Source organism: Melitaea cinxia, chromosome 20 (assembly GCF_905220565.1).
Source record: "Melitaea cinxia chromosome 20, ilMelCinx1.1, whole genome shotgun sequence".
NCBI classification, from domain to species: Eukaryota; Metazoa; Arthropoda; class Insecta; order Lepidoptera; family Nymphalidae; genus Melitaea; species Melitaea cinxia.
Window position 1 is genome coordinate 852,172 of NC_059413.1, and position 15,081 is coordinate 867,252.

Consider the following 15,081-nt stretch of genomic DNA (forward strand, 5'->3'; position numbering starts at 1 on the left):
TTGAGAATAAAATCATAATTAAAGGAAAATATTAAAAATAATAAAAAATAAAAATTGCGATGGAAAAATAGGGGTTGATCGTAGAGAGGTGGAAAATTAAGAGTAATATAATTTTTTTTATTCTTAGTCATGACAAAATAAAAATAAAAATCTTGCCAAAAAAATTAAAGTTTATAAATAACAAATAAAATATAGGGGTTGATCGTAGAGGGTTGAAAATTTAGGGTTGTATGTATTTTTTAATGTTGTATCATAAAAAAAAATTAAAAAATTTTTTCTAAAAAAATAATTTTGGGGTGGAATACCCTTAAAATTTAGGGAAATGAAAAATAGATGTTGTCCGATTCTCAGACCTACCCAATATGCACACAAAATTTCATGAGAATCGGTCAAGCCGTTTTGGAGGAGTTTAACTACAAACACCGCGACAGACACGAGAGAATTTTATATATTAGATTTCTGTAAGCTTAATATATCTCAGAAGACAATTTTCCAATCTACTTTGGTCGATACTCCAAATCCTATTTCCTAACAGACGGTACTCGCTGATAAATTTACGGTTAGTTACTTCGCCGCCGTACCGAGTCCCAATAACTAGACAAAGGTGTAAAAAATGGCAACTATTGAAATGACGTGAAATGAAAACATTTATTTCGCCATAAGGGTGGTACACACACTTAACGAAAGTGAAAATTAATATCATTTATAATAAAAAATAATAAAAAAAATCAGCAATAATAAAAGAAAGTTAAGGTTCAAAGTCAGAAAGGGTAAAGTCAGAGCTCCTGGGGGGATTGGGGATTGGGTCGGCAACGCGCTTGCGATGCTTCTGGTGTTGCAGGTGTCTATAAGCTACGGTAATCGCTTACCATCAGGTGAGTCGTACAGCTGTTTGCTGACTTGGTGATATAAAAAAAATGTAGCAAAAATATCAATAAATAAAATAAATTTAATGACAATAATATTACAAATTTAGGCAGACCACACGGCTGAAGTAAAACTTCTTTAGTTTCTCCTACAGTAATATACAAAATGTTACTCTCTCTCTTTCTATCTTCACCAACTTATATCTCCCTCTCAACTTTCGTTCAATTCGCTCGATCACACTTCGTACCGCTCCCGTCACGCATTCACCTCACTCGCAAATCAAGCGTGCTTAAAGAAGTTTTACTTCAAAAAGGTAGTTATACATGCACGCCGGCCCGCCATCTTAGATTACTACGAAACTGTTCCGCTGACTTAGCATTGCCACCGGGCAGTTCATAATATTAAGAACAAAGACTAAACATAGAGGTTAATTAATTCCCGGACTTGTTTTTAAGAATGTAACATACTGTGTGAGAATCAGAAATATAGCAGCCTCCAAATCGGTAACACGTTTCTCATCTTTTATTTAGTTCTTAATTTTAATTATAAATAGTTTTATATACATACTAGCTGACCCCGCAAACGTTTCTTTGCCATATATGTTATTAACCCGCTTAATCTCCCCCTTTATAACTTAGGGGTATGAAAAATAGATGTTGGCCTCTCAGCATCTCTGCATTCTCAGACCTACCCGATATACCCACAAAATTTTATTAAAATCGGTCAAACCGTTTCGGAGGAGTTCAATGTTTAACACCATGACACGAGAATTTTATATATCAGAAAAAACCCTTATATCCAAGGGCAAAGTTTGACTAGTTATCAAAACAACAACAACAACAACCACAACAACAACAACAACAGCAACGACAGCAGCGGCTCACCTGCATGAGGCTGAAGCACATGGCCACGAGCGCCATGCCCAGCATGAGGTACAGCGAGCACACGATGAACGACGTCTCGATGCGCGGCGTGTACACGCGCTCGCCCGGCACGAAGTCGCCGAAGCCGATGCTGGTGACGGCAGTCGACACTTATAGGCGCGGCTTGGTTGACTACCGCTCTGGTGGTATGGTGCGAGTAGTCGCCTCAACGACAGTTTGCGGGTTCGAATCCCGCTCGGGATGGATATTTGTATTTGTATAAATATTCCTTTCCGGACATTTTTGAATATCATATCAAAAATTGACCGTTCCAGTGGAGATCGAACCTGCGTCTCCGACTGACCGTGTCGGCGCTCTAGCCAATTAAGCTATGGAACGATGTACCCGCTAGATCGAAATTTTTGATATGATGATTTTATTTTCGGTTTAAGCGAACCGTGGCGCCGTCTATAGTGAGCTCTTTACAGAAACCCATAACTATTCAAAGTTTCATATTACAACAGTTCCCTACGGTTCCATATCCCCGCTGGAGCGGTCAATTTTTGATATGATATTCAAAAATGTTTAGAATTCCTAATGTGTGGGTAACACAAAAATAAAATCATACATATTCCTTTGCGGTTTGGAATTCTATTCTTGTGGGACACCTAGCCGGTCTCGTTAAGCCGTCGGTCCCGGTTGTTATGATGAATACCTGATAGCGATCGTTACTCATATTAGGAAACATCCACCAACTCGCATTGGAGCAGCGTGGTGGATCAGGCTCCTCTCCTTCTCCTTCGTGGAGAAAGAGGCCTTTGCCCAGCAGTGGGATGATACAGGCTGAATGCATGCGAATGTATGTTTTGTTTAGTTTGATTTAATTTCATTGTATAAATTTTCTATTGAGTTACATTCTTATAACTGTTTGCAATCGATAAAATCTAAAGATACTAAAGTATTTTAATAATTCCTTAATACTAGAAAAGCTTTTTCATTAAGATAGAACAAATAGAAGAAGACCAAAGCAGAAAACATCCTGCCCAAGTATGAAGTAGCTCGACTGGGGAAGTACCTGAAGTACCTGACCTTACAGAAGATCACAGCTTAATAATACTGATCCCAAGAAGTATTGTGTTCCTGTGGTGAATATGGCCAGAGCCAGAGCTAGCAGATAGCTTCAGGTAATGCAGCGGAATAGGTTTACTAAACTAGTATGACAAAATGTAAATATGAATCCAATACATATTCGACAATACCTGCTAAGCGATATGAAGCAGAAATACGCGCCGTCCAACTTGTCCCACTTCTCCCAGAGACCGAAAATCACGGAACCAAACATAAGGTATCTGAAATTTATACATAAAATTTCTTGAAACCATAACATGTTAACTTTTTTTATTTATCACTTTAACCGCCATCGTTACAAGCTGATAGAAAATTCGGCCAAGTATGCATAGAATACTTATGTCAAGAGTTTTGTACTTGTACATTGGCCTTAGTCCGTCTATAGTGGTGCTATTCTACTCGGCCGGCTCGTACTACTGCTTAATTGAGGTAGAGCATACCAACAAATACTTTGCTCACAATTAAAAGCTGCCCAACTGATAAAGTATATCGACGTTACAGAAGATTACGGCCAAATATGATTGCTCTCCAGATTGGTTGTTTTCCTGTTGTGAGTGAGATAGTCAGAGCTCCGGGAGGGAGTCGGGGATAGAGTCTGCAACGCGCTTGCCATGCTCTTGGTGTAGCAGATGTCCCTATTGACCCTATTGACAGCTAGGATATCCAATTACCATCAGGTGATCGCACGCTACAGCTTGTGTCAGGTTATGGTTCCGTTCACTGCTATAAATCCCTTTATAATGCAGTAACAGATAAAGAAGCAGTTTCCCACTCACCCCACCATGATAGCCACACAGACGCTGATGGGGACTGTGATGGTTTGGGCGTCGAAGGTCACGTAACTGAATTCACTCGTGTCAGGACTGTCATGGTGAACCGGCTCCGACCAACCGCGGACCTCGGGTCGCGGTCGTAGTAAATATGGCTGCGGCATTGAGACACTCCTAACATACGCTCGTCTGTAATAAAGTAATTCAGAGTATTATTATAGGATTTTCAGACATAGGGCAGAACTGGAAATATTTTGTTCAAAATCTGGAGCAGACTAACTGAGGGAATACCCCAATCTTGCTAAAGTTCAAAGTTAAAGAATACAACTGTCAAGTATCGTAATGTTATTGTTACGTGCTTGCGATGCTTGGGATATTTCAGACGTCCATAAACGACAACAACAGCTTATTATCAAGCGCGTACGCTTAACCTACGCATAGTGGTATAAAAAACATCTACTAGAGGATTAAAAAACAGTAACGAATTGCAGCTTTCTAACAGATAAAGATTGGTTATGATGTCTAACTTGCCTTTGTATGTAATCCGGTGGACGTGAAGGTAGCCTGTACTCTGGAGTGACGTCAGAGTCTGTGTAACCCGAACGCCAGGCAGCTGGCCTCTCTATGCTCTCCGCTTCGCTTAGTTCAAACTAAAATAAATATTACTCATGGTTATTTACAATTGAAATCTTTAAGCTATAGTAATTTTTACTATCTATATAATTTGATTAAATTCCATGACTCTCACTGACATCACATGTAATAATAAGCATATGATAATATCGAAGATGATGGAAAAATAAAAATAGGTAAAAAAACTTTTTAAGTTAAACGGTTTTATGTTAAACATACATTGCAATGTTTAAGATAAATGTACTAAAAACCAAAAAATAATAAAATAGATACAGTCGTGGGAATTATAAACATATGCATAGACTAGACTAAAATAAAACCGTGGGGCACGTCAATTGTCTACAATCGTTGATTAAAATGTTTGTTTTGTAATGTTACACTATAATTATGCAGTTGTTCAACCGACAAAGATGGACGTGTGATAAGTAGGGCTAGAATGTGGAAACAAGCTAGCAAGCTCGATTATAAGCGAGTTTTAGGGTTTCATAGTGGTGAGCGAGTAGTACTTTTATCATATGTTTTGTCGATTAAAGACAAACTACGAGCAGTGAAACGATTCCTCGCCAGCCAGCAGTGTGAATGTCCAACGATAAACTAGTTGAAACATCTCTTTTATTTACATGGAGTGTATGTAACTATTGGAATTTCCATGAGCAAGAAAATAGTAAGTAATTTCCTCACCGTCTGCGGGCCAACTGCCTATTTTAACGACGAATTAAACGATTCTTCTATCGCACATTAAGTCGATAATTTGTAGACAATAAATAATATAATAATAAATAATATAAATAAATATTTACACAATACACACACGGTCGTCTGTTCCTAAAGTAAGCAACTTAATGCTTGTGTTATAGGTTACAGCCGACTGGTATATAGCTACATATTTTTTTTTGATAAACATACTTATAAATAATACATATATAAATATATAAATAAATATTTATATTACACCCAGACTAGGGGTGGGAATCGAACCCACAACCCTCGGAGCAGAAAGCAGGGTCACTACAAACTGCGCCAACAGGCTAGTACAATTGACGTGCCCCACGGTTTTATTTTAGTCTAGTCTATGCATATGTTTATAATTCCCACGACTGTATCTATTTTATTATTTTTTGGTTTTTAGTACATTTATCTTAAACATTGCAATGTATGTTTAACATAAAACCGTTTAACTTAAAAAGTTTTTTTACCTATTTTTATTTTCTTGTTTTTAGTTTTTATTTCGCATTCTGTTTAATTCATTTAGTGCTTCATTATTGCAAGGCCCATCTTAAATATTGAGGTTGTATAGTGCATTGTATTCTTCTTGTCAAGCCCTTTTATTTGATACCCATATTGGTGGGATTGATAAAAAATTGTTATCAGACATTTGGTAGCGGCGGCCAGCTTAGATTTCAATTTTGTATAGTAAATTGTATTCTACTTGTTGAGACCTTTCATTTGATACCCATGTTGATGGGATTGATAAAACCTAAGTTATCCGCCATTTTGTAGAGGCCGCCATCTTGGATTTTAATTTTATATAGTACATTGATTATACTGGTTGAGCACTTTCATTTGATACCCATATTGATGGGATCGATAAAACCTACGTTATCCGCCATTTTGTAGCGGCCGCCATCTTGTATTTCAATTTTTTATAGTATATTGTATTCTGCTTGTTGAGCCCTTTCATTTGATACCCATATTGATGGGATTGATAAAACCTACGTTATCCGCCATTTTGTAGCGGCCGCCATCTTGGATTTCAATTTTTTATAGTATATTGTATTCTGCTTGTTGAGGCTTTTCATTTGATACCCATATTGATGGGATTGATAAAACATAAATTATCCGCCATTTTGTAGCGGCGGCCATCTTGAATTTATAATGATAATGAATAAACATAATTGTATTGTCACCAAAATCCAAAGTGTATACAAAATTTCAGATTAATCGGTTGACAGGAAGAGGGTGAAATTTGAATTACTAAATTTGACCCAAGAATAAATAATAAAAAATAAATAAAACAAACGGGGTGAGCTAAATAAAACCGTTTAATAATGCTGTATTACAATCTCATTACAGATACGTCTTCTGACGTGAGACGAATTTATGTGAATACGTTTTTATTAAGAGTAATATTGATTGATACATGTCTAAACGTGAATATCATGTTGCAACTTGTCGATTCTTTTAAAAGTAAATAAATAAATATATGGCCAATACAAATATCTGTCGTGAGCGGGGATCAAACCAGCGACCGCCAGCGCGGGTCTGTGTCAGGGGTTCAGAAACACACACAATACACAAGCACAAAACTCAGATACAACGAACATCTATATCGCCATTACAAATATTTCTCGTAGTCGAGGATCGAACTAGTGACTGCCAGCGTAACAGTCAGTGCTGTGACCGCTGCACCAACATGTCGTCTTAGGTTGACTCAATTTAATTGGTTGTCATGATAACCCCCCGGGGATCAAATCAGCGATTTCCAACCCATGACAAGCTAAAACGTGGTTACAATTTGGTTAAGCTATACATTTGTTTATTGTCATTATATTTGTTATATTTTGAAATTTGTCAATTGATTCTTAATTTTAATAATTCTTTTTATTGTCAAATGCTGAAACAAGAAAGCAATAATGCATTTATGAATAATAACCATAAACTGTACCTGTGGACGCAAATGGACCACTCGTCTCCTGGAAAATCCTGGACATCCTCGACAGAGGCACACCAGGGCATATATACACTTAAACCAACTAGCTAACAGCTCACCTGCAAAAAAAGGCAAAGTGTGTGTCGTACGCTGTTCTAAGGGTACGACTATACTTCATTTTTTTAACTTTTTTTGAAATTTTAGATTTTTAACTTTTTTTATTTGTTTTTAATGATATTGACTTTTTTCTTTTCTTGTTTTTTACTTTTTTATTGTAGTCTATATTAATGGTTATTCTTTTTGTGTAAAAACTGTCTGCGATTTGTGTGATCTCCCAAATAAACGTGTTTCTTTCTTTCTTTCTTTCTTTCTTTCTTTCTTTCTTTCTTTCTATATTTAAAGATACATTTTAGACGCGGGAAAACAGTTTTTGATAAAAGCTGGCGTTCACGGGATTTTCTAAGCCTATGCTTGCTTAGAAGTCATTTTTTAGAAGATAACAAAGAAGTTGAGAATGACGATGATTTGTCAGGAAGATGCTTTCGATTCGGATATAAAGAAATAAAAATTACAGTATCGAGACAGTCTAACTCAGGAATGTCAAAGGTACGGCCCGCGATCGCAAATTGTCAAAGAAAAAAGAATCATGACTTCACTCGATTCCTTTACAGAAATTTTAAAATGCTCACACTACGTTTTTTTTATTTGGATCTGACCCACATACACATTCTAAATTTAATATATATAGCCCTCTGCAAAATTGAGTTTAACACCCCTTGAGTTTTTGTTTTTTTTTACGTGGTGTAACGTGGTTTACGTGGGTACCCTCAATCGCCAGAGAGTTATGTCAGATTCTTACTGACTAAAAAACCACCACGTGTGAGCAGTCGTCCGCCTGGGTGGGGCGAGATGGGGTCGCGCTAGCATTCACCACTTCGCCCCGGCGGTAGGCCCGGGCAAAACCTCCGGGCCCCGGCACAATGAGTTTAACACCCCTGGCCTAACTCAAAAAGGATGTTTCTCAACTTTACAAACGATCACAGCTATATAATTAGTACTCTTAATCAGTATTACGTTCCAGTGGTGAGTATGGATGCCAGAGAATCAGCAACTTGCTTGCGACACTTCTTTTGTTGATTCATAGGCTACGATAACTGCTCACCACCAGGTGCAAAATGAGCTGGTTTACCACTCTAGTATATCTCCGGACATAACCAAGACTCCCGCTTCTTGAAACCGTGCTTTGATTTTTTTTTTTTTGATTAATTGCATAATTTAAACCCCCCCCCCCCCACCCCCCCATTCAGATTCAGTTCAATCTTCGGTATTTAATGGAAAATTAATAGATCTTACCAACGTTACTGAGGTACAGCAAGAACAACGGCATTCCCAGAAGAGCGTAGAAGATAGTGATTATTTTACCCCAATTTGTACGAGGACTCAGGTGACCATAACCTGAAATCAATATTGATATGTTACTGTGTATATGTGCATTTCTCTATAAATATATATATTTGCATGATTTCCGATGTAAGCGTTGGGATTAAAAATAATCTATGGATGCCCAGCTATCTACGTATCGAATTTGATTACAATCAGTTCCACAAACAAGTATTTTATTCTTTTATTAGACCTAAAGGTTGATCTTCACGTACTAATCTATTGCAAGAGAACAAGAACCGTATATTTTTTCTGGATCAAAATAGCCTTGTGCTATTACGCACTAATATATCTCTGACCATAATTTAATTTAGATCCAATTAGATATTTTGTCTTAATTAAATGACACATTTATATTCTTATACATTCAGACAATCTCTCACCTTTATTATTATAAAAATAGATGGAAGACATTAGCTTTATACTATGCTATAACGATCACAAGGTGAAGTCTTAAATCTACAAACTCAAACCCCCAATAATCAGGAGTTCTCTTCCACGTTCTGATCCACGTCAGCCATATAATAAACACAAGTTTGATAACTTCATTTAACTACTGTAATTGGCGCTTATCTTGGTCGGGCAGGTGACTCCATGTCAAACACACGCAATAAATTCTATAGTGTCCTTATAATATTAATCATGGGATCTATCAGGCTGATCATAAAGTTTATCTTGGGCACAAGTTACGAATAAAGTATTTATTAGCAAATGAAATCAATGTTAAAGCACTTCTTCGTTATGGTTAATGAAAAGTAATCACCTATTTAGAATGTATAATGTAGATCCTATAATGAATAAAAAACCGGGCAAGTGCGAGTCGGACTCACGTACCGAGGGTTCCGTACAAACAATAAATAACATTTTTATCATATGAAGTCACTAAAAATGTATGCTTTTCGCAATTTTTCTTTTATCTGTGCTATAAGGCGTTTCTTCGTACCAAATTTCAAGATTCTGAGTTCACGGAAAGTACCCTGTAGGTTTTGGTTCCTTCGAGTGTCGATAATTTGCAGGATAAACGGTTGTATCTTTTGATTGCGTTTTCTTAGAAGTTCAATTTTTTCACAGCTCCAGGGGTCAGTTCTTTCTGGTTTCTTTATTATGGTACCACTTTTGGGATATTCCCTTTTTAATAAAAAAAATCTGCAAAATCGTTACATAAACGACGAAGCTATCCGCGAACACACTTAAAAAATATACACGTATATACGGTCGAATTGAGCAACCTCCTCCTTTTTGGAGCCGGTTAAAAAGAAAAACGTACGATCGACTTTTATCTATCAGGGAGCCTTATCCGTCAGATCATATTAGCCTTATACACACGTGTTAAAGTTCCCATAGTCTCTCATACATTACTGAAATGAATAGGATGAGACATGGTTTTATGGGCCATTTATGGTAAGGTCTTTGAGTAGACCGTAAAATATGACACATCAATGTGACTGCAATAATACGTTTACCCTCTTAGTTCACGGTTTACGGTTTTGGGTGTATAATATTCGGCCTACAATGTTTATGGCACGTTATGGCGTACCGTATTATGTCTTGTATTACTCAATAAAATAAAATGTTTGTTCTTGTGGATTTGATATAATTGAATCGTTTCTAAAAGTGTAGCAAACTAAAGTAAATGCAAATAATTATTTGACATTTCATACGCCCAATAATTGGCTGATATACTTACGAAGTAATTACGAAAACATTATTTTAAGTTTTTTTTTTGTGTTTTTGTCTTCACAGACATGTCAGCCCCATTATATCCTGATTCTCAATGTCTAAGAAATGGGAAGAAAATCATTGGTCATGTATAACCATACTAATTAACAGTTTTGCTGTATCAGACAACGGTTGCCGACAAACATGCAGAATCGTCAGTTGAACGATCTCAACATTAGTCCGTATGCCAGGAGTGATTGTGAAAAATAATTACCTATCGTGGTAATAACAGTAAGCGAATACAAAAACGATGAAGAGAAACTCCACTGTCTCGACGAGCGGCCGCCGTCCCAACCGCGGCGGACTGCCACCACGATTTTCCGCTGATAGTGCTGTAGTTCCATGCTTATACTGCAACAAGACAAACTTAGAAATCATACAAGAAGATAAAATCATGAAGTATTGGCACATTACGTGAACTGGCCGATGTTCTAGATAATGATTTTTCTATAAATCTGTATAATCTTTTAAGATGTAAATATCTTATAACATTCACACACGGTCGTTTGTTCCTGTGGTAAGCAACTTAATACTTGTGTTATAAGTAACAGCTGGATGATTTAACTATTTTTATTTAATATTTAATGTTATATGGATAACATATAAATAATACGTATATAGACAAATATGAATATGATGTATCATGACTCAGTTGAGAATCGAACCTCCAAGCTCCAGAGCAAACAGCATCATGACAAACTGCGCCAATGGGCTAGTTAGAGCACATCTAAAGCATGCTCGTTTTTTTTTTAAATATTCTTAGGTCTTAGCGTTTACTTTTCTGTGTGTATCGTAAGAGGCGACTAAGGGATAACACAGTACCGCTACCACCTTGGAACTTAAAAAGCTGACCGATGGCGGGATAACTATCCAACTGCTGGCTTTGAAATACACAGACCGAAGACGGGCAGCGGCGTTTTCGGTACAACAAAGCCAGCCCTATGGTCACCGACCCGCCTGCCCAGCGTGGTGACTATGGGCAACACACATGAGTTCACGTCATTTTTAGCGCGAACTTAACGATGATGATGATGATGATGATAAGGTCTTATGGAGTTAAAAAATAATTGCCATTATTTACGGAGAGTTGTAACAAAATATCAACATTAACAGTAAGCGATTTAATATTGTACAGAACTGTCTCAAATATCCACGATGAAACCAATGACCTTTGTCTCACAGATTAAATAGTCAGCCATAGTAATAACACTGTTAAATTTCCATTCCAAAAGACCTTGCTATGTTGTTAATGTGTTTTTAAAATGTCCGTCTGCTAAATAATATGCACCTCTGCATTCTCTTTGAAATCTTTACATGAGGTTTTCAACTGAGAATTTCAATTCGTACTTTAGTTTAAAACGCTTTGTGTATTTAACTTGCTCGGCTACTCATGTTTCACTACTAAGGGCGTCGACAAACTTGGCGGTTTAATTACAAGCCGATGTTAATACCACGGAGTGAATAATTATGATGCGATCTCTTTAATTTTAAATTTAATTGATAGGCGTGAAGATAAGGAATATTTGATTGAAATATAGATAACAGAAAAAGTCATAAAATATCATAATCATAAAATTACTGATGTACAAGAATATATTTAACTTTATCACAATTTATCTTTATCTTTGACAAGCCTGTGTGTGCGTGTGTACGACAAAGATATATGGAATGTAATCTTGTTTTATATGCAATCAAATATAACATAAATAATCGAAGGGAGTGGCTGAAAAACAGCACTGCATGGGACTTTAGTCCTGTGTCAGCTGAAGCTGAGGCACTTCCTATTGCCTATTCATATTTTATATTTTGTCAAATTTTAATACGTTTTAATGTATGTTATTTTTTCATGTTTCTTTTATGTATGTTTACTTAACGTGTTATTTTAACTTGTATATATGTGGCAATAAATTCATTTTATTATTATTTATTATTATTATTATAATCCAATTCTACAACCAACAATATAAACGGTTGGTCAGTAAGAAGCCTAAAAAGTCTTATATTCGGCGAATTCACTAATGAGCTAAAAATTCAACGCTCTTTAGGCGAAGGTAAAGAATTCATACACCAAACCGGTCTATATTCAGAAAATTTCAACTAAAACGCTGCATTTATCACACAAATTCAAGCGTTAGAAATAATCTCGTAATACCCACTTATTTTTAGATTTAGTTCATTCCGACATTTCGGACGGTTTAGAAGTCTCATTAGTTACGAGTAAATGACCTAAAACTTCAGAAAGAATTTAGTTTTTAAATCATATTAATTTTTAAACTTGACACTCGAATGATTTAATAGATTTTAATAATAAATTCTTTTCAATCAATCATAAACTTTGTGGCTTTTGGGTTCAAAAACATTTTTAATAGTCATTTACAAAATTATAATCATACCAGCTTTGCTCGCATTTTTTTAATGAAAAGTATCCTATGTTACTTTCAATACCTCCAAGAATATACGTACAAAATTTCATGATGATCAGTTAAGTAGTTTTCGCCTGATAATAATGCTAATACACTTGTACACTAATAATTGTGTTTGCTGGCAAACGAAAAAAAACCGACTTCAATTACATCAACAAGTAATAAAACGTAAGTAGACGAAAAAATAGTCAAGTCAATACGTGTCATCAAAGATTACTTAAAAAGTACTTATTATATCTCGATCATATTTAAATGGGACCACATGACAAATATTAACTATTGATTTATACAACAAACATCAAAATTGGTGCATCCAATAAAAAGTTTCAAGGTATTATTAGGTATACTACGTAGGGTGACGAAAAAACGGTCAAGTATATATCTACGCATTATTAGATATAACTCAAAAGTAATTGTCAAAACTCGATTAAATTAAAATGAAACCACATGACAAGCATCAGATTATTACTAGTACAAGAATCATCAAAATCAGTATACCCAGTGACAAGTTATGCGGTATATATAATACAACGGAAGTCGCCGAAAAAATAATCACGGAAATACGCATTATTAGATATAACTCAAAAATTACTTCAAAATCGCAATTAAATTTAAATGGGACTTTATGACATACAATACCTTTTGATTAAAAGAAAAATCATCAAATTCGGTCCACACATTCAAAAGTTCTGAGGTAACACACATTTTTAAAAAATCGGATTGAAAACCTCCTCCTTTTTGGAAGTCGGTTAAAACAGAAATAATACAAATCAAAGAAAGAAACATTCTAACAAAGCATCATTAGGTACAAAAGGCGGCCTTAATGCTAAAAAGCGTCTTCCAGGGAACCTTAGGCAAAGGAAAAGGTCTAGTGTCAGCATAAGTTTACAAGTTACAATAAATTGAAAATATATATTCAAATAATTATTCGAATTAAATAAAAAAAGCGTGTGTGTACTGATGTACGCACGTAAGAAGTTATACTTCATTGGTTAGCTAACTTCACGTTGGTAACTTCTTCTTCGTTGACTAGCTAACTACAGGGTGTTGGTTTTTCGTGACGGTGTGCGCGCGCTTCGTAAAAATTTACTCTCATCATATTTTCCTACCGCGCCAAAGAAGTATAACTTCAAAAAAAAAAGAAAAAAAGCTTTCAAAGAAAAATTTATAAGAATAATCTGAAAAATTATCCCATTTGAAAAGGTTACGACTTCCGCGCTCACGGCTCAGCGGGAAATATAAATTGTTGATCATAAGGATATTTCATTCATATGTATATATTTGAGGATATAAAAAATGGTACAAATATATTAGAAACATCAACATAAAAGTGATATGTTACACCATTACGTAACATTTTATGAATTATACATAACTCATAACATGATGTCTCGCCGATGGACGTTAATGGTAGTGGACTTTCGGCCTTAATCCGATGGCGTATCCATAAAAAAAGAACAATTAATATTTTATTTTAATAACAAAAAACGAGTGTGCATCTTATAAAACGTAACTCTCTATCTTCACTAACTTATATCTCCCTCCCAACTTCCGTTCGCCTCGCCCGATTACGCTTTTCGTAACGCTCTCGTCATGCATTTACCAGCTTACTCCCTAATTCTAGCATGCCGTAAAGAAGTTTTACTTCAAAAATAAAACTAACTATATCTTGTTTTTTTGGAAGAGTCCTAATTGGTAAACAAACCGCTGTCAATCGTAATTCACGTTTTTTCCTCATTTATCACTCACTTTCACAACATATTAGCTTACGGACATTTGTAAAACTCCATTTACTATTTATTTCACTAAAAACAAATATCAATTTATCATTTTAAACACATAAAAACTACAAAATACGAATTCCGAGAGTACAGATAACTAATATTTTCGAATATGACATTTCAATATCTTTTTTTATAAGGCAAATAGGGATGTGGTCATAATATTTTTAGAAGTGAATGAGTATAAGTGAATGAACAGCATGAGCGATAAAATAGGCCATGTTCTTTAACTATATTTTAAAATTTCACGAATTATAACTTGTTAAATAATATTACAGTAAAGCGATTTGTTATTTATTTGTATTTTGTTATTAATTGTTTTTTTTTTCTTCTTTTTTTTAGGTTGAGCGCACAAAAAAAATGCTTACAAAATATTGCAAATGTCAATCATTTATGGTAAAGTGTTCATTGTAAAGGTTTTATTTTATATTATGAATATTTCTGAATATCAATTTCATCCTGAACATTTTTAATGCTATCCCATATAATATTAAAGTATACCACATAGCAACGGCATAAACGTTTACTGTAGTTCACAGGAAAAAATTTTGAGACTAGGATGAGACTTAAGATTACCCAATGAGAGCTTCGTGGAGTACAATGTTATTAGTCCTTTTTTTAGATGTTAGAGAGAGTGTGCCGCCGGCGCAAGGTTTTTTATTCATAGTAAATACAAATAATGTGACAATAATATTAATAGGGTCGACTTTTTTTAGACACAGGCGGCCCCTTTATTTTGTTGTAAATTTTGTTTTTGGCTTTTTTTTTACCGACCATATCACATAAACGAAATATATAGGGGACTGT

General features: G+C 35.3%; 1 protein-coding gene across 1 annotated transcript in view; it reads right to left on the reverse strand.

Annotated features, from left to right (window-relative positions):
* LOC123663566 (TWiK family of potassium channels protein 18-like) overlaps nucleotides 1-15,081 on the reverse strand; it is a 62,680-nt gene that overhangs the window by 1,731 nt on the left and 45,868 nt on the right. Inside the window, exons 4-10 of the mRNA XM_045598239.1 lie at nucleotides 10,285-10,421; nucleotides 8,265-8,366; nucleotides 6,927-7,030; nucleotides 4,160-4,278; nucleotides 3,635-3,817; nucleotides 2,990-3,079; nucleotides 1,752-1,881 (exon numbers count right to left, since the gene is read on the reverse strand). Of these exons, the coding sequence (XP_045454195.1) occupies nucleotides 1,752-1,881; nucleotides 2,990-3,079; nucleotides 3,635-3,817; nucleotides 4,160-4,278; nucleotides 6,927-7,030; nucleotides 8,265-8,366; nucleotides 10,285-10,421 (865 nt within the window). The remainder of the gene's footprint in view (nucleotides 1-1,751; nucleotides 1,882-2,989; nucleotides 3,080-3,634; nucleotides 3,818-4,159; nucleotides 4,279-6,926; nucleotides 7,031-8,264; nucleotides 8,367-10,284; nucleotides 10,422-15,081) is intronic.